Source organism: Somniosus microcephalus, chromosome 23, assembly GCF_052327205.1.
Source record: "Somniosus microcephalus isolate GS21.2 chromosome 23, FLI_Smic_1.0, whole genome shotgun sequence".
NCBI classification, from domain to species: Eukaryota; Metazoa; Chordata; class Chondrichthyes; order Squaliformes; family Somniosidae; genus Somniosus; species Somniosus microcephalus.
Genome location: NC_141009.1, coordinates 70,210,672 through 70,237,059, shown reverse-complemented (window position 1 = coordinate 70,237,059; position 26,388 = coordinate 70,210,672). Strand labels below are relative to the sequence as shown.

General features: G+C 57.2%; 1 protein-coding gene and 1 long non-coding RNA gene across 3 annotated transcripts in view; one reads left to right on the top strand and one right to left on the bottom strand.

Moving 5' to 3' along the window:
- The window catches only part of LOC147101944 (uncharacterized), a 395,113-nt gene that overhangs the window by 91,107 nt on the left and 277,618 nt on the right, over positions 1 to 26,388 (top strand). The gene's annotated exons all lie outside the window — the stretch shown is intronic.
- The window catches only part of LOC147101945 (uncharacterized), a 71,388-nt gene that overhangs the window by 26,864 nt on the left and 18,136 nt on the right, over positions 1 to 26,388 (bottom strand). The window contains exons 1-2 of one of the 2 annotated variants that reach the window (XM_085965963.1): positions 3,352 to 3,453; positions 2,235 to 2,405 (exon numbers count right to left, since the gene is read on the bottom strand). In XM_085965963.1, coding sequence (XP_085822089.1) covers positions 2,235 to 2,405; positions 3,352 to 3,381 — 201 coding nt within the window. In that variant the 5' untranslated portion in view covers positions 3,382 to 3,453. Of the gene's footprint in view, positions 1 to 2,234; positions 2,406 to 3,351; positions 3,454 to 26,388 lie in introns of those variants that run through there. The other variant, XM_085965962.1, reaches the window with a different exon arrangement.

Below are 26,388 nucleotides of genomic sequence, written 5' to 3'. Positions count from 1 at the left end.
GGGGGAGGGGGAGAGATGGGGAGGGGGAGAGACGGGGGAGGGGGAGAGGGAGAGATGGGGGAGGGGGAGAGACGGGGAGGGGGAGGGGTGAGTGGGGAGACGGGGAGGGGTGAGTGGGGGAGACGGGGGGAGGGGTGAGTGGGGGAGACGGGGGAGGGGTGAGTGGGGGAGACGGGGGAGGGGTGAGTGGGGGAGACGGGGGAGGGGGTGAGTGGGGGAGACGGGGGAGGGGTGAGTGGGGGAGACGGGGGAGGGGTGAGTGGGGGAGACGGGGGAGGGGGAGGGGTGAGTGGGGGAGACGGGGGAGGGGTGAGTGGGGGAGACGGGGGAGGGGTGAGTGGGGGAGACGGGGGAGGGGGTGAGTGGGGGAGACGGGGGAGGGGTGAGTGGGGGAGACGGGGGAGGGGTGAGTGGGGGAGACGGGGGAGGGGTGAGTGGGGGAGACGGGGGAGGGGTGAGTGGGGGAGACGGGGGAGGGGTGAGTGGGGGAGACGGGGGAGGGGTGAGTGGGGGAGACGGGGGAGGGGTGAGTGGGGGAGACGGGGGAGGGGTGAGTGGGGGAGACGGGGGAGGGGTGAGTGGGGGAGACGGGGGAGGGGTGAGTGGGGGAGACGGGGGAGGGGGTGAGTGGGGGAGACGGGGGAGGGGTGAGTGGGGGAGACGGGGGAGGGGTGAGTGGGGGAGACGGGGGAGGGGTGAGTGGGGGAGACGGGGGAGGGGTGAGTGGGGGAGACGGGGGAGGGGTGAGTGGGGGAGACGGGGGAGGGGTGAGTGGGGGAGACGGGGGAGGGGTGAGTGGGGGAGACGGGGGAGGGTGAGTGCGGGAGACGGGGGAGGGGTGAGTGGGGGAGACGGGGGAGGGGTGAGTGGGGGAGACGGGGGAGGGGGGAGTGGGGGAGGCGGGGAGGGGGGGAGTGGGGGAGGCGGGGGAGGGGGGAGGTGGTGAGTGGGGTAGACGGGGGAGGGGGAGGGGTGAGTGGGAGAGTCGGGGGAGGGGGAGGGGTGAGTGGGAGAGTCGGGGGAGGGGGAGGGGTGAGTGGGAGAGTCGGGGGAGGGGGAGGGGGAGGGGGGAGGGGGTGAGTGGGGTAGACGGGGGAGGGGGAGGGGTGAGTGGGGTAGACGGGGGGAGGGGGAGGGGTGAGTGGGAGAGTCGGGGGAGGGGAGGGGTGAGTGGGTAGACGGGGAGGGGGAGGGGTGAGTGGGAGAGTCGGGGGAGGGGGAGGGGTGAGTGGGGTAGACGGGGAGGGGGAGGGGTGAGTGGGGTAGATCGGGGAAGGGGGGAGGGGGAGGGGTGTAGGGCTCCGAATCGTGCAGACCACCAGGTGCCGGGGTCCAGCCCGCTCGGTGCTCATCTGCGTGAGGTGTAGGAGGAGACATACAATTGGACTCAGTGCCCAGAGCAAGAGAGGTGGTAATTCAGCCAGGGTGTCCAGCTCCTGATCGCTACCAGTCGCCCCCTGCTGCAAAGGTTGAGGGCGGGATCCAACTTGGCTATAAACACACTTCAATTCTGGTGCATACATCAAGAACGAGCAGCCATGACTCAGTGACAGCGTTCTCGCCGCTGAGCGCAGATTCAGAGGATGCTGCTCGGTATGAGCAAACACAGATATGAAGAGCGCGGTATCGCTCTCTCACCCGAGTCAGCAGGTCGTGGGTTCGAGTCTCACTCCAGAGACTTGAGCCTATAATCCAGGCTGACATTCCAGTGCGGTACTGCGGGAGTGCTGCACTGTCGGAGGGGCCGTCTTTTGGATGAGACGGTAAACCGAGGCCCCGTCTGCTCTCAGGTGGATGTGAAAGATCCCCCAGCACTATTCGAAGAGCAGGGGAGTTCTCCCCGGTGTCCTGGCCAAGATTTATCTTCAACCAACAATCACTAAAAGACAGATTATCTGGTCTTTATCTCATTGCTGTTTGTGGGAGCTTGCTGTGCGCAAATTGGCTGCTGTGTTTCCTACATTACAACAGTGACTACACTTCAAAAGTACTTCATTGGCTGTAAAGTGCTTTGGACAGCGAAAGGCGCTATATAAAAGGCAAGATCTTTTTCCTTTTGAATGAGTTACTGAAGAGGAGCTGGAAGCCGGAGAGGGGCAGAGAAAATTAAATAAATAAAAATTTGTTCACACTTCACAAGAACATTGCACTGACCCACTTAGCCTGCTCGCTCCCTCCGCACCCCGCTTTGACATGGTGTAATGACACCAAGTGCAGTAAGTGCTGGCACTCACCTTGTACTGCCCGGCCTCCTCGCACACCTTGCCCACCTTGGTTAGGTTCTCCACGTTCCGTCCATTCAGTGCCAGCTTGACTCCCAGTTTGGCGAACAGGACGGCCGTGCCCGCTCCGATCCCCGAGCTGGCTCCGGTGAGGAGTGCCACCTTCCCACTGAGCGACAACCTCTAGAAACAAACATCCAGATGGCACAGGGTGAGGCACAGGTACAGAGGGCACAAGGCAGGGGGGCAGAGGGCACAGGGCAGCAGGCACAAGGCAGGGGGGCAGAGGGCACAGGGGGCAGAGGGCACAAGGCAGCAGGCGCAGGGGCACAGGGCAGCGGGGGGCAGCAGGCACAGGGCAGCGGGACAGGGGGCACAGGGCAGAGGGCACAGTGTGAGGCACAGGGTAGGGGCAGAGGGCAGAGTGAGGCAGGGGGCAGAGGGCACAGTGTGAGGCACAGGGCAGAGGGCACAGTGTGAGGCACAGGGCACAGTGTGAGCCAGAGGGCACAGTGTGAGGCACAGGGCAGAGGGCACAGTGTGAGGCAGGGGGCAGAGGGCACAGTGTGAGGCAGGGGGCAGAGGGCACAGTGTGAGGCACAGGGCAGAGGGCACAGTGTGAGGCAGGGGGCAGAGGGCACAGTGTGAGGCAGGGGGCAGAGGGCACAGTGTGGGGCAGAGGGCACAGTGTGGGGCACAGGGCAGAGGGCAGAGTGTGAGGCAGGGGGCAGAGGGCACAGTGTGAGGCAGGGGGCAGAGGGCACAGTGTGAGGCAGGGGGCACAGTGTGGGGCACAGGGCAGAGGGCACAGTGTGAGGCAGGGGGCAGAGGGCACAGTGTGAGGCAGGGGGCAGAGGGCACAGTGTGGGGCAGGGGGCACAGTGTGGGGCAGGGGGCACAGTGTGGGGCACAGGGCAGGGAGGACGGGAACAGGGAACAACATGGCGGGACAGGCAGTGGGGCAGACCCGGCGGGCGGTGCTGAAATGGCCGCCCTGAACCCGGGGACCCGGAGCGGCGTCTCGGCCCCTGAACTGGGCGCTGCCGACCCGGGACAGACCGGGGCCCGGGTCTCTCCCCAGGAACACAAACCCCCTCCCGCGCCTCTCCCACCTCCCCCGGCCCGATACCTGAGTCACCGCTTCAGCCCAGGCGGCCATGTTTAATTAAAGGCGCAGGCCCCACCCGGCCATCGGGGTCACGGGGTCATTTAAAGGTGCCGCCCCCGGAGTCCCCAACACCCGGAGTCCGGAGTCCCCAACACCCGGAGTCCCTGACACCCGGAGTCCCCGACACCCGGAGTCCCCAACACCCGGAGTCCGGAGTCCCCAACACCCGGAGTCCCCGACACCCGGAGTCCGGAGTCCCCAACACCCGGAGTCCGGAGTCCCCAACACCCGGAGTCCGGAGTCCCCAACACCCGGAGTCCCCGACACCCAGAGTCCGGAGTCCCCAACACCCGGAGTCCCCAACACCCGGAGTCCGGAGTCCTCAACACCCAGAGTCCCCAACACCCGGAGTCCGGAGTCCCCAACACCCGGAGTCCCCGACACCCGGAGTCCGGAGTCCCCAACACCCGGAGTCCGGAGTCCCCAACACCCGGAGTCCGGAGTCCCCAACACCCGGAGTCCCCGACACCCGGAGTCCGGAGTCCCCAACACCCGGAGTCCGGAGTCCCCAACACCTGGAGTCCGGAGTCCTCAACACCCAGAGTCCCCAACACCCGGAGTCCCCAACACCCGGAGTCCGGAGTCCCCAACACCCGGAGTCCCCAACACCCGGAGTCCCCAACACCCGGAGTCCCCGACACCCAGAGTCCGAAGTCCCCAACACCCGGAGTCCCCGACACCCGGAGTCCGGAGTCCCCGACACCCGGAGTCCTCAACACCCGGAGTCCAGAGTCCCCAACACCCGGAGTCCCCGACACCCGGAGTCCTCAACACCCGGAGTCCCCGACACCCGGAGTCCCCGACACCCATAGTCCGGAGTCCCCGACACCCAGAGTCCTCAACACCCGGAGTCCCCAACACCCGGAGTCCCCAACACCCGGAGTCCCTGACACCCGGAGTCCCCGACACCCGGAGTCCCCAACACCCGGAGTCCGGAGTCCCCAACACCCGGAGTCCCCGACACCCGGAGTCCGGAGTCCCCAACACCCGGAGTCCGGAGTCCCCAACACCCGGAGTCCGGAGTCCCCAACACCCGGAGTCCCCGACACCCAGAGTCCGGAGTCCCCAACACCCGGAGTCCCCAACACCCGGAGTCCGGAGTCCTCAACACCCAGAGTCCCCAACACCCGGAGTCCGGAGTCCCCAACACCCGGAGTCCCCGACACCCGGAGTCCTCAACACTCGGAGTCCAGAGTCCCCAACACCCGGAGTCCCCGACACCCGGAGTCCCCGACACCCATAGTCCGGAGTCCCCGACACCCAGAGTCCTCAACACCCGGAGTCCCCAACACCCGGAGTCCGGAGTCCCCAACACCCGGAGTCCCCGACACCCGGAGTCCGGAGTCCTCAACACCCGGAGTCCTCAACACCCGGAGTCCAGAGTCCGGAGTCCCCGACACCCGGAGTCCTCAACACCCGGAGTCCCCAACACCCGGAGTCTGGAGTCCCCGACACCCAGAGTCCCCGACACCCAGAGTCCGGAGTCCCCGACACCCGGAGTCCTCAACACCCGGAGTCCCCGACACCTGGAGTCCGGAGTCCTCAACACCCGGAGTCCTCAACACCCGGAGTCCGGAGTCTGGAGTCCTCAACACCCGGAGTCCGGAGTCCTCAACACCCTGAGTCCCCAACACCCGGAGTCCCCGACACCCGGAGTCCCCGACACCCAGAGTCCGGAGTCCTCAACACCCGGAGTCCTCAACACCCGGAGTCCGGAGTCCTCAACACCTGGAGTCCGGAGTCCTCAACACCCGGAGTCCCCAACACCCGGAGTCCCCGACACCCGGAGTTCCCGACACCCGGAGTCCCCAACACCCGGAGTCCGGAGTCCTCAACACCCGGAGTCCCCAACACCCGGAGTCCCCGACACCCGGAGTCCAGAGTCCCCAACACCCGGAGTCCCCGACACCCAGAGTCCTCAACACCCGGAGTCCTCAACACCCGGAGTCCGGAGTCCCCAACACCCAGAGTCCCCGACACCCGGAGTCCTCAACACCCGGAGTCCTCAACACCCGGAGTCCCCGACACCCGGAGTCCCCGACACCCGGAGTCCTCGACACCCGGAGTCCTCAACACCCGGAGTCCAGAGTCCTCAACACCCGGAGTCCCCGACACCCGGAGTCCCCAACACCCGGAGTCCGGAGTCCCCAACACCCGGAGTCCGGAGTCCCCAACACCCGGAGTCCTCAACACCCGGAGTCCCCGACACCCGGAGTCCTCAACACCAGGAGTCCCCGACACCCAGAGTCCTCAACACCCGGAGTCCCCAACACCCGGAGTCCTCAACACCCGCAGTCCTTGAGACCCGGAGTCCCCGACACCCGGAGTCCCGGCAATGGGGAAGAAGTGGGAGTGCTTTGAGAGGAGCCCCCACTTCCATGTCCCCTCACCACCATCCCTCTCTCATGGGCCACCCGCACTTCCCTGCTAGCAAGGAGCTGGAGAGCACCTTGCTGCACAGCAGTGGGGCCATGAGGACCCAAGTCAACGTTTAGATCCCTCCTGTAGAGGAGGTCTCAGAACGCCTGCCATCTTTTGTTCACCAATAGCATGTGCTCAAGTGACTGGCGCATTTGCTGCTCCCTGCAGGTGGACATAGAGCACATTGTCACCATCGCCTGTGACATGGCGGTGCTCATGTTGGAGATGCACTCCTCCATTCTCTGCACATTTGCAGACATCGCAGCTGCAAAACCTGCCAGAGCCTCATGAAATTGTTGCTGCCCCTCCAAGATCACCCTCTTTCTCGATGGTCCCCTGTAATGATATCAGCAAATAGAGATGGTATTTGCCTGTTCGATTATGATGCCTTAATAGCATGTTTGTATGTATTGATTGCTTGTGCCTGACCAGCAGAGGGCATGTGACCGAGAGAAGCAAGGCAGTTAGTTTAGTTTCGGTTTCGTTCTAGATGCATCACAGCATCGTGTCTCCTGTAAAAGCTGTATAAAAGAGTTGAACAGACTTTAGATTAAAACTCATTCTCTTTCATAAATGTCTCGTCATTGAACCCACAAAGAAATCAATACATCCCCGAGGCTCAGTGTTTGCATGCAGCTCAGCAGAGCTTGGAGTGTCCTGCACCCTCCGGCGAGGAGCCTCCACTGCTGTCCCTGTCTCCACCATCTGCTCTTGCTCACTTGTGAAGTGAGACATCAGGGGACAGCACTACTCTATCTCACATAGGACCCACCGAGGTGTGTGTATCTGCGCTGGGGCTGGGTGCGCTTGGGTCTGCTGACACTGCACCCTCAGAGGCTGGAGGCTCCTCTTCCGGCTGGACAGTGGGGGTGGGGGCGGGTGCAGTTGATGGACCTGTGGGAGAGTAAAGAGAAGAATTAGAAGTGCTATAATAAGAATGTGCAATGTTACCATTATGCACTTGATGGCATTTCACTGGCTGCTGATAATCAATCACCATATGAGTCACTGCTGTATGCCATGTGGCTGTATGAGATGTGATTCTGTCACCAGGTTGCTGGGATGTCCCCCTCTCTCCATCTCCCATCGCTAGCATCCCTCCAACTCCCGCGATCTCCAGAGCCCCCTCCTCTGCTGCTGTTAGTTGGGTGAAGACTGGAGGGCCGCCTCTGGTTCTCTGCCTCTCCTGCGCGTTCTGGGCTCTTCTGCAAGTGAAAGTGGTGGAATGGGTGTAAGGGTGTAGGCCTCTTTCCCTACTCCACAGTAAAAATTCCAGCCCAAAACTTTATCACAAGAGATGCGATTTTGAAGTAAAATTAAGCCTCTCTCCTGATCTCGCGATAGAACTCTCAAATCTGCGGATTTTTTTTGACTGGTGTGATTGTTCTGCTGAAACATCAATCTTCTAGACCAATCAGAGCGTGGCATTAGTTTGTCAGGGTGATGCCCTCCTGGGATTGGCTGCTGCTGGGCACGTGGGTTGGGTTTCATCCAATAGTGACTAGTGGGAGGGCGGAGAAGGAGCTGAGGGCGCGGTGAGGCTGGAGTGGTGGGCGAGTGGGTTTACCCGTGCAGCATGGATCCTCACTAGAAACCCTTCTCCTCCTCCACCAACAGGAAGCTGCTGACCGCCTCGGACACTCTCTTCTTCCTCAGGGTGACCTGCTCGGCCTCCTGCTGCTCCAACTCCTCGGGGATGGGGATGGGGATGGGGAGGGGGATGGGGGGTGGGGATGGGGATGGGGGGTGGGGATGGGGAGGGGGATGGGGGGTGGGGATGGGGAGGGGGATGGGGGGGGGGGTGGGGAGGGGGCGGGGGGTGGGGGATGGGGAGGGGGATGGAGAGGGGGATGGGGTGGGGGATGGGGTGGGGGAGGGGGAATGGGGAGGGGGTGGTGGATGGGGAGGGGGATGGGGGAGGGGTGGGGGATGGGGAGGGGGGTGGGGAGGGGGATGGGGGAGGGGAGGGGGTGGGGGAGGGGGATGGGGGTGGAGATCGGGGATGGGGTGGGGAGGGGGATGGGGGAGGGGGAATGGGGGAGGGGGATGGGGATGGAGCTGGGCCGGGGCTGTGGGTAGCTGGCCAGCAGGTGCTTGCGTTTATTGGAGTGGCTCCAGCGCTGGCACTCGGTGCGCAGGTTGACTTTGCAGCCCTGGCAGTGGGCAGTGGCCCTGTGGGTGTGGGGGTGGTGGAGGGGTGGGTACAGGCCCAAACCCAGGCCCCAACCCGGGACCACTGCACTGGTCACAGTACGGGACATGGCCTGGCTGCAGGCGGCTCTGCAGGTCGTGCAGCTCCTAGATCGTGAAGCGCAACGCCGTGGCGCCGCCACAAAACTCCCACCGAACATGGCGGCAATCGATGTCAGCGCCGTGCCCGCTCGCAAAGCCATTTCTGACCCGTTAGTGTCAGGTTCTACTATTCCTATTCCATTGAGTATCTCACAGACTTCCCTCTCATCTGCCCCATTTCTAACCTTTGCTCATTACCCAGTCCGTCTGACACCCCGAATTGACAATGTCTCTCTGCGATGCACAGCCTGAGGACCTGCAGGTTTCCCGCGTTCATCAGTGATAATTCAACACACTGCTCACTTAAGGCCCAAACTTCACAGCTTCACCAGGATGGGCTGCGAATTTGACCAACTTGCACCGTACTAATGAACCCAGTGTGGCGGAGCCACTAAGGGACTCCGATCAATTGTATATAATTCCCTTTAATAACATGTTAGCTACAGCCTGAGTCTGTATCTTTGTTTTCACTGTTTACATGTACAGAGCGCGATCACTTTAATAGCGCGGGCAAACGTGATGACGTCACGCCGTTCATCACATGATTCCCCACCGGTGGGAAAAACGTGATGATGTCACGACGTCAGCCATGGGACCGCCCTAGCAGTCCTCGTGGAGCCTCCGAACTGACTAGACCTATATTCGATGTTCTCCTGTAATTATCCGTTAAACTCTGTTAGTTTTCATTAAACCTCGTTTATTTGATCGCCTGAGTGGACCTCAGTCTTTTGGATAGGAACTAGACATTCCTACATTGGTGACCCCGACTTTTGCGAACGGTTTTTGCAGAAGTTACCGAACATGGAATCGAACGCCGTTGCTTTAAAGCTACCACAGTTCTGGGATCAACAGCCAGCCGCGTGGTTCATCCAGGCTGAAGCCCAGTTCGTAATCAGGAACATCGTTGCGGATCAGACCCGTTACTATTACGTGGTCTCCGCCCTCGACAGCGCCACAGCCTCGCGGATCGTCAGCCTGCTTGGTAATCCACCAGAAGATCGCAAGTATGAAACGATAAAGGCGCGGTTGTTACAGGTCTTCGGGCTCACGAAGTTGGAGCGCGCCCGCCGGCTGCTCGCTATGCCCGGCCTCGGGGACTCCAAGCCGTCCGAGCTCATGAGCCAAATGCTCACGCTCCTGGGCTCCGAACCGGAATGCTTCCTCTTCAGGGAGCGATTCCTCAGCCAGCTACCGGAGCAAATTCAGGCTGCCCTAGCCAGGTCGGAAGTCATGGACTGCGCAGAGCTGGCTGCCGATGCGGACAAGATTTTCGCGGTGACACAGCAGTACTGCGCTGCCACGAGGCGCCCATCCCCCACAGATGCCGCTCCAGCCCCTCAACCTGCGGGGTTGTGCTTCTACCACGCCCGTTTTATGTGAAAGCAAGATGCTGCCACCCTCCCTGCAGTTTTTCACTCAAACAAACCAGCAGCCACCCTGTCGAAAGAGGACCAGTTATAACGAGCGCCCCGCGGCTGCGATGGCAATCGGTAATTCGGGAAAACTCCTCTTCATCAACGACTCCCTATCTGGCCGACGTTTCCTCTGCGACACCGGGGCGCAGTGTAGCATCCTACCCGCGTCCAATCTTGATCTACAAGTTGGGGGGAACGGCCCCTCCCTCCAGGCGGCTAATGGCGGGGCCATTCGGACCTTCGGAAGCCGGCGGGTCCAGGTGTGCTTCGGCGGCCAGCGGTTTTACTGGGATTTCATCACGGCCAAAGTCTCTCAAGCCATCCTCGGGGCGGATTTTTTGTGCGCCAACAGCTTCCTGGTGGATGTACGGCACCGCCGGTTGACCAATGCGGCCACTTTTCACTCCATCCCATGCCACCGCGGTAACACCGTGGCGCGCACTGTCTCCTGTGCGTTCCCACCTCCGGATGACTTCACTCGCCTCCTCGGAGATTTCCCAGACCTCACCAGACCCATGGTGTCGAACATCATATCACCACTACTGGCTCCCCGGTCTGCGCACGGGCCCGGTGCCTCGAACCTGGCAAGCTCGCGGCTGTGAAAGCGGAGTTCGACACGATGGAGCGGCTAGGGATTATTCGCCAGTCGAATAGTCCCTGGTCTTCGCCTCTCCACATTGTTCCGAAACCTGGCGGCGGATGGCGGCCTTGCGGCGACTACCGACGCCTGAACGACGCCACTACTCCTGATCGGTACCCGATCCCTCATATTCAGGATTTCTCTGCCCATTTGGCGGGAAATACCATTTTTTCCAAAGTCGACCTTGTCCGTGGCTACCACCAGGTCCCCGTACACCCGCAAGATGTCCCGAAAACTGCAGTCATCACCCCATTCGGCCTGTTTGAATTTCTGTGGATGCCGTTTGGATTGAAGAACGCTGCACAGGCTTTCCAGCGCTTGATGGACTCCGTGCTTCGGGACCTCAAGTTTCTATTCGTCTACCTCGATGACATCCTCATCGCCAGCCCTAATAAAGAGGAGCACATCCGCCATTTGCGCACCCTCTTTAGACGCCTCAGTCAACACGGCTTGATCATCAACCCGGCCAAGTGCCAGTTCGGCCTGCAGCAGATTGGTTTCTTAGGCCATTGCATCACATCGGACGGCGCAATTCCCCTGCAAACGAAGGTGGAGGCAGTTACTTCGTTCCTGCGCCCGCAGACCGTCAAGGCCCTGCAGGAGTTCCTCGGGATGGTAAATTTTTATCACCGGTTCATCCCTAATGCAGCTCTGCTCATGCAGCCCCTGTACGAGGCCCTCAAGGGCAAGTCCGGCAAGGATCCGATTAGCTGGACGGTCGACATGGACCGGGCGTTCGTCGACACAAAAGGCGCCTTAGCCAACGCAACCATGCTGGCGCACCCGCTGCCAGGTGCCACCATCGCCCTTACCACCGATGTGTCAGACTACGCCATCGGCACAGTGCAGGAACAGTGGGTGCATGGGACGTGGCAACCGCTGGCGTTTTTCAGCCGTCAACTACGGCGAAATGAACGGAAGTGCAGCACGTTCGACCGGGAGTTGCTGGCCCTTTTTCTGGCCATCCGCCATTTCCGGTTCTTGCTAGAGGGACGTCCGTTCACGGCTTTTGTGGACCATAAGCCACTAAAGTTCACTATGGCCAAGACCGCCGAACCGTGGTCAGCTCGGCAACAACGTCAGTTGGCGTTTATCTCGGAATTCACCACTGACATTCAGCACGTGTCCGGTAAAGACAACCTGGTGGCGGATTGCCTCTCCCGCGCGACCGTTCATGCAGTCCAGCTCGGCATCGACTATGCCCTCATGGCTGCGGATCAAGCCTCCCTCGGACCTGGAAGTCCAATCTTACAGAACCAACCCCTCTAGCCTCCAAGCGGCCGACGTCAAATTCCATACCGCGGGCACTACGCTACTCTGCGACGTCTCCGTAGGAGATCCTCGCCCTATCGTCCCGGTCGCCTGGCACCGAAAAGTTTTTGACGCCATACACGGGTTGTCGCACCCTGGCATGAAGGCCTCGCAACGGTTGATGTCGTCCAAATTCGTGTGGCAGGGCATGCACATGGATGTTCGCAACTGGGCCAACACCTGCGTGGTCTGCCAAAAGGCCAAGGTGCAGCGTCACGTCAAGGCTCCATTGGCCACTTTCGCTGTTCCGGAAGGTAGGTTTGATCATGTGCATGTGGACCTGGTGGGGCCACTTCCGCCTTCGCACGCGTTTACTCATCTTCTTACAATGGTGGACCGCACCACTCGATGGCCGGAGGCGGTTCGTTTGTCATCCACCACTTCCGGAGACGTCGCCAGGGCATTCATCTCCTCTTGCGTCGCCTGTTTCGGGGTACCGACGGACATCTCGTCTGATCATGGGCTGCAGTTTTCTTCGGAACTCTGGAACGCTGTGGCTCAGGGGCTCGGCGTCAAGCTACATCGCACCACTGCCTACCATCCACAGGCGAACGGCCTGTGTGAATGATTCCGCAGGTCGCTCAAGGCCGCACTGCGAGCCAGCCTTCAAGGGGCGGGCTGGGTGGACAGGCTTCCATGGGTCCTTTTGGGTCTTCGTACAGCGCCTAAAGAAGATCTTGAATCGTCCACGGCGGAGCTCGTATATGGCCAGCCGCTACGCGTACCAGGGGATTTCCTTCCGACTCCAACGGAGCCATGGTCCGCATTGTTAAGTATGTGTATTGTATTGAACAATTAACACAAAGACTTAAACGTATAACTCAAACAGGTCTTTACTGGTTGGAGGTAGGGACTATACATAGGTCTTTACTTCATGCCCACAGGCGGGAACTGAGGGGAATCAGTACCCACAGTACTATTTATACCCCTATGGCCAGGAGTGGTACTGCGTATCACTACGCCCAACAAGTAGTGCAGTCCTGTCCATAGGTTCAAAGTAGCACACATATTACATACACAACATTCCTCCCTTCCTAGCTTTACAGTCATCTCCCCATTTAACATAACGTAATAACATATATACATATATAACTTCAGGTTTACATAACAGAATAACATAGATACATAGATAACTTCATGTCAAAAACAGATCACAGATTCAGTCTCTGCGGAAAACAGTTCACAGATTCAATCTCTGTGGTGTAGTCGGTTCACGTTGCTAGAGTGACTCATTCAATAGTCCTTCCATGGATTTAACAGTTTGAACTTCCGAACTGAATTGGCTCCGTTCGGAGGGACCACGTGTGTGATCTGGTAGAGGTGATAATGGTTCAGATGGGTCATCTTCTGTTTTTACTTTTCCTTTTCTGCTTCTTGGAGACTCTCTGGGCTCCATTGTCAGCTGCCACAGCTGCCAGCTGCATGCGCAGTTCCTCCTTCTCTTCCTCCTGTTTCCGTCGTAGAGCCAGCTTCTCCCGATGTTCCGTAGACTTTTGGTGCTCCTCCATGATTTCTGCACTTTGGGAGTCGAAGTTACAAGCTGGGCAGGACAGGACATCGTAATATTCGGTGTCGTCCTGAGCTAGCCCAGTGAGAGGGTCGTCTATTTCCTCCATACCTAGCTGGACGTTAGCCAGCTCTTGTTCCAAATCCAGACATCTTTCCTGAAGAGACTTCTTCATGTGTACCTCTGCATCCAGCTTTTTCTGGGCTTTCAGCAAGTCGTTTACTAGTGACCTCATTTGTGATTTTAATACTTCAACTTCCTTTGGAGATTGATTGATCGGACTATGCAATCCCTCTACCGGAGCAGCTGTTTCAGCGGTCTGTTGTTCTACGTTGACGTGAGTCAGCGTACTTTTGGCATCCAAGGGCTGCTCTGTTGCAGTCATCTCAGTCTGTGTTGCCACCTCAGCTCTTCCAATAACCTTTGAGAGCTCCGAACCCCTTTCGTTTGAATATTGAAGTTCATGTTCAAGTTTTTCCCATTTCAGAGTCCTGTCCTTCAGCATATGCAGGAGTTGGCTGACCGTTAACTCCTCTGACATCAGACGTTTTGTGTGCTCCTGCTCCATTTTCTCCATCAGCTGCTTCTGTTGTCTTTCCAGATTCTCCAACTCTATATCAAAGAACTCTTTCGTTGCATTCAACTCTTGCTCAAAACGGCGAAGCATTTGTTCTAATTGCTGTTGTAGTTTGAAATGGAGTTGAGTTCGAGCCCGGTGTCCCTCAGAAATGGGCACATCAGTAGACTTGCCAGACTCAGAATCCACAGTTAAACTATGTTGTTGTTGCTCAGTGGAATTCTGTGCTGAAACTTTGTCTTTTGCACCTGAGTTGGGCTTACCATCATCCGTTCCAGAGTCTGGGCCGACTATCTTCACCGAGTTCTCACTCGTTATTGTTTGTAGGAAATGCCAGTCCATATTCATTTTCCTAATCCACTCCCGTCCTAGTAGTGGAGGACCTCCTTCAGATATCACATATAAGTCCATTATTTGACTGTCTTCGCCCTTGTGGGCCACTGCAACCTCTATTTTCCCGATGGGGTACACTCTTTGCCCCGTGTATGTTTTCAATATAATCCCCGTATCCTGTAGGGGAATATGTTGGAATAACTTTCCGTAATCTTTCTTATTTATGACCGTCAATGCCGATCCAGTGTCCAATTCCAGTTTTACTTGGACTCCTTCTATCTGAAGAGTGACCCAAATTGTCTGGAGGTCTGCACCCTTACCAGCGTTGAGTACTCTTAAGCTAGCCAGTTCATTACAGCTTAAGCTAGCCAGTTCATTACTGCTAGCGTCTGAATCGGACTCCTGTTCGGTCACCTTGTGTACCTTTGCGTATTTTCCTTGCGGTGACTTCTTGCTGCTGGTCTTCTTCCCTGACCTGCATACTCTAGCTATATGTCCAAGCCTACCACAAGTTCTACATTCTTGGTTTTTAAACCAACACTGGTTCTGATCATGCGTTGTCTTTCCACAACGATAACATTTGCCAGAACTCACACCCAATTTGTGTGCACTGAGCTCCGGTGACCGTAGCTGCATTACTGCCGTGCCTCTCGCTGCGGCTTCGTGTGCTGCTGCCATAGTGACCGCCTTCTCAAGCGTCAGCTCATTCTCCTCGAGCAGTCGCTTTTGTGTATCCTGTTTAAATAAACCACACACAAATTTGTCTCGTAGTGCATCTGTCAATCCCGTTCCAAACTGGCAATATTTCGCTAATTTACGCAATTCCAGCAAATATTCAGCATTGCTTTCATGCTGTAGCTGCCTTCTGTCGTAAAATTTAAATCGTTCCGCTAGCATCAGCGGCGTGGGGTTTAGATGATCTTTCAGGACAGTAACAATCTCATCGAACGTCTTATCCGCCGGTTCATCTGGTGATAACAGGTGTTTCAATTGCCCGTACGTCTTCGCACCCATTAAATTTAATAATGTTAGAGCTTTATCTTGGTCACGAATTTTATTGGCCTTACAATAATTTTTTACTCTTTCAACATATATGGCCCAATCTTCGAGGTCACTATCAAAGGTGCTAATATTCCCGTGTTTAGGCATTGTAGATTTGCAATTTCTCAGATTTTATTTTCTTTACTTGTTATCAAAGATGGCGGCTTCCCGCTCTTGCCGTCGTCCTCCGCCCACAAAATGGCGGTTTTCCCGCGCTTGGCGGTCTTCACCCGTCCCCCGACGCCGTCTCCCTTCAGCCCTCGAGTGCGGCCCTTATCTTCGCCGCGATCGATAGCCCGCGCTGTGCACCGCGACTCTCGCACCTTGAGCTTCTGCAGCCGCCGCGCCTTTCAGTCCGAGTGCGGCTCTTATCTTTGGTCCCGATCGCTGGCCCGGCTGCGCCCCTCACTTCAAAGCGGCCCGGCCCTTATCTGCCGATCGCTATCGCCCTACCTCTCTCTCTTCCCCAGTCCTGTCTTTACTCCGGTTCACAAGCTGATGGAGGCTTCAGGGTCCTAATGCCTGTCTCTTCCAGTCGCTGGAAGCTGTCAGGATTTCTGCTGCCCTTCAGTTTTGAGTGGGGTGTTGAGGATTGAAACCTCTCTTCAACGTCCTGTCTTTGGACGAAGCCGCCTGGAATAACTGCCGCAGGGTAAGAGCCTGACTCGTCGCCAGTGTTAAGTATGTGTATTGTATTGAACAATTAACACAAAGACTTAAACGTATAACTCAAACAGGTCTTTACTGGTTGGAGGTAGGGACTATACATAGGTCTTTACTTCATGCCCACAGGCGGGAACTGAGGGGAATCAGTACCCACAGTACTATTTATACCCCTATGGCCAGGAGTGGTACTGCGTATCACTACGCCCAACAAGTAGTGCAGTCCTGTCCATAGGTTCAAAGTAGCACACATATTACATACACAACACGCATCCCAGCAGCTCAGCAGCCACCAGGAGGCAGCCAGAAGTTTCGCTCCAGTGCCTATGTCGCATCATGGCTTGCAGAGCTCCCACGTCCCAGCTGAGCTGAAGAACGCCGACTATGTGTTTATCCGCCACGACGCTCATCGGTGTGATGAAATATGCCATTCATCAGGCACTGTATTCCCTGTGTTTAGTTTAGTTTCAGTTTCATTTCCTTACCTGTATTGTATTGTGTGTAGGGCTCCGCCCATACCTGGCCCCTACTAAAGCAAGCCCCAGCGTGTCTCACAGCAGTACAGCAGATCTCTGGATGAGAGACACTTCTCCAAGGTGTATTACTTTCTGAGTTAATAAAAGCCTTGCTTTGCTCCGTTAACGTCGAGTCTCGGATTCATTGAGGCACATCAATCGGGACCCAATCAAACCCCCTTACACTGGTCCTTTCCGCGTGATAGAGCTGGGAGACAAATCTTTTTCGGTCGATGTCGGAGGTAAACCGGACCACATTTCGGTTGACCGGTTGAAGCCGGCTCACTTGGACCTTGACCGTCCAGTCGAGATCGCACAACCGCCGAAACGTGGCCGACCGCCCACAGTCGCCATGCCAGATCAAACGCAACCGCCCGCCAGCTCGCCCGCCATCCATCAGCTTCCACTTCAAGGCTACAGAAGTCGATCTGACAGGCTTTCAGGCCACCTCGCCGTTTTACTTTTGCTAATAAAGACAATTCTGAGGGGGCGCATGTGGCAGAGCCACTAAGGGACTCTGATCAATTGCATATAATTTCCTTTAATAATATGTTAGCTACAGCCTGAGTCTGTATCTTTGTTTTCACTGTTTACATGTACAGAGCGCGATCACTTTAATAGCGCGGGTAAACGCGATGACGTCACGCCGTTCATCACGTGATCCCCCTCCGGCGGGAAAAACGTGATGATGTCATGACGTCAGCCACGGGACCGCCCAAGCAGTCCTCGTGGAGCCTCTGAACTGACTAGACCTATATTCGATGTTCTCCTGTAGTTATCCGTTAAACTCTGTTCGTTTTCATTAAACCTCGTTTATTTGATCGCCTGAGTAGACCTCAGTCTTTTGGATAGGAACTAGACATTCCTACACCAGCTTGTTTATGTAGATCAGAATCCAGCAGCAGTCGCTGGGCCAACACCGAGTTCACCCTAGTAACGGGAGGCTGTACATCGGCCCTAGTAACGGGAGTCTGTACACTGGCCCTAGTAACGGGAGGGCTGTACACTGGCCCTAGTAATGGGAGGCTGTACACCGGCCCTACTAACGGGAGGCTGTACACCGGCCCTAGTAACGGGTGGCTGTACACCGGCCCTAGTAATGGGAGGCTGTACACCGGCCCTAGCAACGGGTGGCTGTACACCGGCCCTAGTAACGGGAGGCTGTACACCGGCCCTAGTAACGGGTGGCTGTACACCGGCCCTAGTAACGGGTGGCTGTACACCGGCCCTAGTAACGGGTGGCTGTATACTGGCCCTAGTAACGGGTGGGCTGTGCACTGGCCCTAGTAATGGTGGGCTGTACACTGGCCCTAGTAACGGGTGGGCTGTACACTGGCCCTAGTAACGGGTGGGCTGTACACTGGCCCTAGTAACGGGTGGGCTGTACACTGGCCCTAGTAACGGGTGGGCTGTACACTGGCCCTAGTAACAGTGGGCTGTACACTGGCCCTAGTAACAGTGGGCTGTATACTGGCCCGAGTAACAGTGGGCTGTACACTGGCCCTAGTAATGGGTGGACAGTACACTGGCCCTAGAAACAGTGGGCTGTGCACTGGCCCTAGTAACAGTGGGCTGTACACTGGCCCTAGTAACAGTGGGCTGTACACTGGCCCTAGTAACGGGTGGGCTGTACACTGGCCCTAGTAACAGGTGGGCTGTACACTGGCCCTAGTAACAGTGGGCTGTACACTGGCCCTAGTAACAGTGGGCTGTACACTGGCCCTAGTAACAGTGGGCTGTACACTGGCCCTAGTAACGGGTGGGCTGTACACTGGCCCTAGTAACAGGTGGGCTGTACACTGGCCCTAGTAACAGTGGGCTGTACACTGGCCCTAGTAACAGTGGGCTGTACACTGGCCCTAGTAACAGTGGGCTGTAATAACAACAGAAAATGCTGGAAAAACTCAGCAGGTCAGGCAACATCCGTGGAGAGAAATTTGAGTTGACGTTTCGGGTTGGACCCTTCTTCAAAACTGGAAAGAAAAGAAACTAGATCGGAGGCAGGGCTGCGATCGGACAAAAGAATAAAAGAAACAAAAGAAGTAAAAGAGATTAGAAGCTAGACGAGATGGTAATAGGCTGGGATTAGGTGTAAAGTGTACTGGCAGGGCAAAAGATAGCTGCCAGGTGTGAGAGAGAAACAAAAGGAAAGGGCGGGGGGGGGGAAAGGAGTGGAACAATTACAAGAGAAAATGAAATGGGGGCCGAGCTTATGATCTGAAATTGTTGAACTCGTTATTGAGTCCGGAAGGCTGCAGACTGCCTAATCGGAAGATGAGGTGCTGTTCCTCGAGTTTACGTTGAGCTTCCGTGGAACAATACAAGAGGCCAAGGACGGTGAGGTCCGAATGGGAATGGGGCGGTGAATTAAAGTGACAGGCAACCGGAAGCTCGGGGTCACCCTTACGGACTGAACGGAGGTGTTCCGCAAAGCGGTCACCCAATCTGCGTTTGGTCTCCCCAATGTAGAGGAGACCGCATCGTGAGCAGCAAATACAGTATACTAGATTGCGAGAAGTACAAGTAAATCGCTGTTTCACCTGGAAGGGGTGTTTGGGGCCCTGGACAGTGGGAAGGGGGGAGGTATAGGGGCAGGTGTTACATCTCCTGCGCTTGCACGGGAAGGTGCCGGGCGAAGGGGAAGGGCTGTTTGGGGTGATAGAGGAGTGGACTAGGGTGTCTCGGAGGGAGTGGTCCCTGCGGCATGCTGAAAGGGGAGGGGAGGGGAAGATACGTTTGGTGGTGGGATCACTTTGGAGGTAGCGGAAATGCCGGAGGATGATCCGTTGAATGTGGAGGCTGGTGGGGTGAAAGGTGAGGACAAGGGGAACCCTATCGTGGTTCCAGGAGGGAGGGGCAGGGGTGAGGGCAGAAGTGCGGGAGATAGAACCGACACGGTCGAGGGCAGTGTCAACCACAGTAGAGGGGAATCCTCGGTTGCGGAAAAAGGAAGACATGTCTGAAGCACTGGTGTGGAAGGTGGCATCGTCGGAGCAGATACGGCGGAGGCAGAGAAACTGGGAGAATGGAATAGAGTCCTTACAGGAAGCGGGGTGGGAGGAAGTGTAGTCCAGGTAGCTGTGGGAGTCAGTGGGCTTGTAGTAAATATTGGTCGATAACCTATCCCCAGAGATGGAGACGGAGAAGTCGAGGAAGGGAAGGGAAGAGTCCGAGATGGACCATGTGAAGGTGAGGAAAGGGTGGAAATTGGAGGCAAAGTGAATGAAATTGTCAAGTTCGGGGCGAGAGCAGGAAATGGCACCGATACAGTCATCAATGTATCGGAAAAAGAGGTGAGGGAGGGGACCCGAGTAGGACTGGAACAAAGATTGTTCCACATAGCCCACGAAAAGGCAGGCATAGCTAGGACCCATGCGGGTACCCATGGCAACACCTTTGATTTGGAGGAAATGAGTGGAGTTAAAGGAGAAGTTGTTCAATGTGAGAACAAGTTCAGCCAGGCGGAGGAGGGTGGTGGTGGATGGGGACTAGTTGGGCCTCTGTTCAAGGAAGAAGCGGAGCGCCCTCAGGCCATCCTGGTGGGGGATGGAGGTGTAGAGGGATTGTACGTCCATAGTGAAAAGGAAGCGGTTGGGGCCAGGAAACTGGAAACTGTTAAAGTGGCGGAGGGCATCGGAAGAGTTGCGGATGTAGGTGGGAAGAGACTGGACACGGGGAGAAAAGATAGAGTCAAGATAGGAAGAGATAAATTCTGTAGGGCACCTTTCACCCCACCAGCCTCCACATTCAATCGATCATCCTCCGCCATTTCCGCTACCTCCAAAGTGATCCCACCACCAAACGTATCTTCCCCTCCCCTCCCCTTTCAGCATTCCGCAGGGACCGCTCTCTCCGAGACACCCTAGTCCACTCCTCTATCACCCCAAACAGCCCTTCCCCTTCGCCTGGCACCTTCCCATGCAAGCGGAGGAGATGTAACACCTGCCCCTACACCTCCCCCCTTCCCACTGTCCAGGGCCCCAAACACCCCTTCCAGGTGAAACAGCGATTTACTTGTACTTCTCGCAATCTAGTATACTGTATTCGCTGCTCACGATGCGGTCTCCTCTACATTGGGGAGACCAAACGCAGATTGGGTGACCGCTTTGCGGAACACCTCCGTTCAGTCCGTAAGGGTGACCCTGAGCTTCCGGTCACCTGTCACTTTAATTCACCGCCCCATTCCCACTCGGACCTCACCGTCCTCGGCCTCTTGTACTGTTCCATGGAAGCTCAACGTAAACTCGAGGAACAGCACCTCATCTTCCGATTAGGCAGTCTGCAGCCTTCCGGACTCAATATCGAGTTCAACAATTTCAGATCATAAGCTCGGCCCCCATTTCATTTTCTCTTGTAATTGTTCCACTCCTTTCCCCCCCAACCCCCTTTCCTTTTGTTTCTCTCTCCCACCTGGCAGCTATCTTTTGCCCTGCCAGTACACTTTACACCTAATCCCAGCCTATTACCATCTCGTCTAGCTTCTAATCTCTTTTACTTCTTTTGTTTCTTTTATTCTTTTGTCCGATCGCAGCCCTGCCTCCGATCTAGTTTCTTTTCTTTCCAGTTTTGAAGAAGGGTCCAACCCGAAACGTCAACTCAAATTTCTCTCCACGGATGTTGCCTGACCTGCTGAGTTTTTCCAGCATTTTCTGTTGTTATTTCGGATTTCCAACATCTGCAGTATTTTGCTATCGTAACAGTGGGCTGTACACCGGCCCTAGTAACGGGTGGGCTGTACACTGGCCCTAGTAACGGGTGGGCTGTAAACTGGCCCTAGTAACGGGTGGGCTGTACACTGGCCCTAGTAACGGGTGGGCTGTACACTGGCCCTAGTAACGGGTGGGCTGTACACTGGCCCTAGTAACAGTGGGCTGTACACCGGCCCTAGTAACAGTGGGCTGTACACTGGCCCTAGTAATGGGTGGGCTGTACACTGGCCCTAGTAACAGTGGGCTGTACACTGGCCCTAGTAACAGTGGGCTGTACACTGGCCCTAGTAACGGGTGGACAGTACACTGGCCCTAGTAACAGTGGGCTGTACACTGGCCCTAGTAACGGGTGGACAGTACACTGGCACTAGTAACAGTGGGCTGTACACTGGCCCTAGTAACAGGTGGGCTGTACACTGCCCTAGTAACAGTGGGCTGTACACTGGCCCTAGTAACAGTGGGCTGTACACTGGCCCTAGTAACAGTGGGCTGTACACTTGCCCTAGTAACAGTGGGCTGTACACTGGCCCTAGTAACAGGTGGGCTGTACTCCGGCCCTAGTAACTGGAGGGCTGTAAACTGGCCCTAGTAACAGTGGGCTGTACACCGGCCCTAGAAACGGGTGGGCTGTACACTGGCCCTAGTAACGGGTGGGCTGTACACTGGCCCTAGTAACGGGTGGGCTGTACACTGGCCCTAGTAACAGGAGGCTGTACACCGGCCCTAGTAACGGGAGGCTGTACACTGGCCCTAGCAACGGGTGGGCTGTACACTGGCCCTAGTAACGGGAGGCTGTACACTGGCCCTAGTAACAGGTGGGCTGTACACTGGCCCTAGTAACTGGAGGGCTGTAAACTGGCCCTAGTAACAGTGGGCTGTACACCGGCCCTAGTAACGGGTGGGCTGTACACTGGCCCTAGTAACAGGTGGGCTGTACACTGGCCCTAGTAACTGGAGGGCTGTAAACTGGCCCTAGTAACAGTGGGCTGTACACCGGCCCTAGTAACTGGAGGGCTGTACACCGGCCCTAGTAACGGGTGGCTGTACACCAGCCCTAGTAACGGGTGGCTGTACACCGGCCCTAGTAACGGGTGGCTGTACACTGGCCCTAGTAACGGGTGGGCTGTACACTGGCCCTAGTAACAGGTGGGCTGTACACTGGCCCTAGTAACGGGTGGGCTGTACACCGGCCCTAGTAACAGGTGGGCTGTAAACTGGCCCTAGTAACAGTGGGCTGTACACCGGCCCTAGTAACTGGAGGGCTGTAAACTGGCCCTAGTAACAGTGGGCTGTACACCGGCCCTAGTAACAGGTGGGTTGTACACTGGCCCTAGTAACAGGTGGGCTGTAAACTGGCCCTAGTAACAGTGGGCTGTACACCGGCCCTAGTAACGGGTGGGCTGTCCACTGGCCCTAGTAACGGGTGGGCTGTACACTGGCCCTAGTAACGGGTGGGCTGTACACTGGCCCTAGTAACAGGAGGCTGTACACTGGCCCTAGTAACTGGAGGGCTTTAAACTGGCTCTAGTAACAGTGGGCTGTACACCGGCCCTAGTAACTGGAGGGCTGTACACCGGCCCTAGTAACGGGTGGGCTGTACACCGGCCCTAGTAAAGGGTGGGCTGTGCACTGGCCCTAGTAACGGGTGGGCTGTACACTGGCCCTAGTAACGGGAGGTTGTACACTGGCCCTAGTAACGGGTGGGCTGTACACTGGCCCTAGTAACGGGTGGGCTGTACACTGGCCCTAGTAACGGGAGGTTGTACACTGGCCCTAGTAACATGTGGGATGTACACTGGCCCTAGTAACGGGTGGGCTGTACACTGGCCCTAGTAACGGGTGGGCTGTACACTGGCCCAAGTAACGGGAGGCTGTACACTGGCCCTTGTAACGGGTGGGCTGTGCACTGGCCCTAGTAACGGGTGGGCTGTACACTGACCCTAGTAACGGGTGGGCTGTACACCGGCCCTAGTAACGGGTGGGCTGTACACTGGCCCTAGTAACAGGAGGCCGTACACTGGCCCTAGTAACAGGTGGGCTGTACACTGGCCCTAGTAACAGTGGGCTGTACACTGGCCCTAGTAACGGGAGGCTGTACACTGGCCCTAGTAACAGGAGGCTGTACACTGGCCCTAGTAATGGGAGGCTGTACACAGGCCCTAGTAACAGGTGGGCTGCACACTGGCCCTAGCAACGGGTGGGCTGTACACTGGCCCTAGTAACGGGTGGGCTGTACACTGGCCCTAGTAACGGGTGGGCTGTACACTGGCCCTAGTAATGGGAGGCTGTACACCGGCCCTAGTAACGGGTGGCTGTACACCAGCCCTAGTAACGGGTGGCTGTACACCGGCCCTAGGAACGGGTGGCTGTACACCGGCCCTAGTAACGGGAGGCTGTACACTGGCCCTAGTAACAGTGGGCTGTACACTGGCCCTAGTAACAGGTGGGCTGTACTCCGGCCCTAGTAACTGGAGGGCTGTAAATTGGCCCTAGTAACAGTGGGGTGTACTCCGGCCCTTGTAACTGGAGGGCTGTAAACTGGCCCTAGTAACAGGTGGGCTGTACACCGGCCCTAGTAACAGGTGGGCTGTAAACTGGCCCGAGTAACGGGTGGGCTGTACACTGGCCCTAGTAACGGGTGGGCTCTACACTGGCCCTAGTAACAGGAGGCTGTACACCGGCCCTAGTAACGGGAGGCTGTACACTGGCCCTAGTAACGGGTGGGCTGTACACTGGCCCTAGTAACAGTGGACTGTACACCGGCCCTAGTAACAGTGGGCTGCACACTGGCCCTAGTAATGGGTGGGCTGTACACTGGCCCTAGTAACAGTGGGCTGTACACTGGCCCTAGTAACAGTGGGCTGTACACTGGCCCTAGTAACAGTGGGCTGTACACTTGCCCTAGTAACAGTAGGCTGTACACTGGCCCTAGTAACAGGTGGGCTGTACTCCGGCCCTAGTAACTGGAGGGCTGTAAATTGGCCCTAGTAACAGTGGGCTGTACACCGGCCCTAGTAACGGGTGGGCTGTACACTGGCCCTAGTAACGGGTGGGCTGTACACTGGCCCTAGTAACGGGTGGGCTGTACACTGGCCCTAGTAACAGGAGGCTGTACACCGGCCCTAGTAACGGGAGTCTGTACACTGGCCCTAGTAACGGGAGGCTGTACACTGGCCTTAGTAACAGGTGGGCTGTACACTGGCCCTAGTAACTGGAGGGCTGTAAACTGGCCCCAGTAAAAGTGGGCTGTACACCGGCCCTAGTAACAGGTGGGCTGTACACTGACCCTAGTAACGGGAGGCTGTACACCGGCCCTAGTAACGGGTGGGCTGTACACCGGCCCTAGTAACGGGTGGCTGTACACCAGCCCTAGTAACGGGTGGCTGTACACCGGCCCTAGTAACGGGTGGCTGTACACCGGCCCTAGTAACGGGTGGACTGTACACTGGCCCTAGTAACGGGTGGGCTGTAAACTGGCCCTAGTAACGGGTGGGCTGTACACTGGCCCTAGTAACGGGTGGGCTGTACACTGGCCCTAGTAACGGGTGGGCTGTACACTGGCCCTAGTAACAGTGGGCTGTACACCGGCCCTAGTAACAGTGGGCTGTACACTGGCCCTAGTAATGGGTGGGCTGTACACTGGCCCTAGTAACAGTGGGCTGTACACTGGCCTTAGTAACAGTGGGCTGCACACTGGCCCTAGTAACGGGTGGACAGTACACTGGCCCTAGTAACAGTGGGCTGTACACTGGCCCAAGTAACAGTGGGCTGTACACTGGCCCTAGTAACAGTGGGCTATACACTTGCCCTAGTAACAGTGGGCTGTACACTGGCCCTAGTAACAGGTGGGCTGTACTCCGGCCCTAGTAACTGGAGGGCTGTAAACTGGCCCTAGTAACAGTGGGCTGTACACCGGCCCTAGAAACGGGTGGGCTGTACACTGGCCATAGTAACGGGTGGGCTGTACACTGGCCCTAGTTACGGGTGGGCTGTACACTGGCCCTAGTAACAGGAGGCTGTACACCGGCCCTAGTAACGGGAGGCTGTACACTGGCCCTAGCAACGGGTGGGCTGTACACTGGCCCTAGTAACGGGAGGCTGTACACTGGCCCTAGTAACAGGTGGGCTGTACACTGGCCCTAGTAACTGGAGGGCTGTAAACTGGCCCTAGTAACAGTGGGCTGTACACCGGCCCTAGTAACTGGAGGGCTGTACACCGGCCCTAGTAACGGGTGGCTGTACACCAGCCCTAGTAACGGGTGGCTGTACACCGGCCCTAGTAACGGGTGGCTGTACACTGGCCCTAGTAACGGGTGGGCTGTACACTGGCCCTAGTAACAGGTGGGCTGTACACTGGCCCTAGTAACGGGTGGGCTGTACACCGGCCCTAGTAACAGGTGGGCTGTAAACTGGCCCTAGTAACAGTGGGCTGTACACCGGCCCTAGTAACTGGAGGGCTGTAAACTGGCCCTAGTAACAGTGGGCTGTACACCTGCGCTAGTAACAGGTGGGCTGTACACCGGCCCTAGTAACGGGTGGGCTGTACACTGGCCCTAGTAACGGGAGGCTGTACACTGGCCCTAGTAACGGGTGGGCTGTACACTGGCCCTAGTAACAGGAGGCTGTACACTGGCCCTAGTAACAGGTGGGCTGTACACCGGCCCTAGTAACGGGTGGGCTGTACACCGGCCCTAGTAACGGCTGGCTGTACACTGGCCCTAGTAACGGGTGGGCTGTACACTGGCCCTAGTAACAGGTGGGCTGTACACTGGCCCTAGTAACGGGTGGGCTGTACACCGGCCCTAGTAACAGGTGGGCTGTAAACTGGCCCTAGTAACAGTGGGCTGTACACCGGCCCTAGTAACTGGAGGGCTGTAAACTGGCCCTAGTAACAGTGGGCTGTACACCGGCCCTAGTAACAGGTGGGCTGTACACCGGCCCTAGTAACGGGTGGGCTGTACACTGGCCCTAGTAACGGGAGGCTGTACACTGGCCCTAGTAACGGGTGGGCTGTACACTGGCCCTAGTAACAGGAGGCTGTACACTGGCCCTAGTAACAGGTGGGCTGTACACTGGCCCGAGTAACAGGAGGCTGTACACTGGCCTTAGTAACAGGAGGCTGTACACTGGCCCTAGTAACAGGTGGGCTGTACACTGGCCCTAGTAACGGGTGGGCTGTACACTGGCCCTAGTAACGGGTGGGCTGTAAACTAGCCCTAGTAATGGGAGGCTGTACACTGGCCCTAGTAACGGGTGGCTGTACACCGGCCCTAGTAACGGGAGGCTGTACACCGGCCCTAGTAACGGGTGGGCTGTACACTGGCCCTAGTAACGGGTGGGCTGTACACCGGCCCTAGTAACGGGTGGCTGTACACCAGCCCTAGTAACGGGTGGCTGTACACCGGCCCTAGTAACGGGTGGCTGTACACCGGCCCTAGTAACGGGTGGGCTGTACACTGGCCCTAGTAACAGGTGGGCTGTAAACTGGCCCTAGTAACGGGTGGGCTGTACACTGGCCCTAGTAACGGGTGGGCTGTACACTGGCCCTAGTAACGGGTGGGCTGTACACTGGCC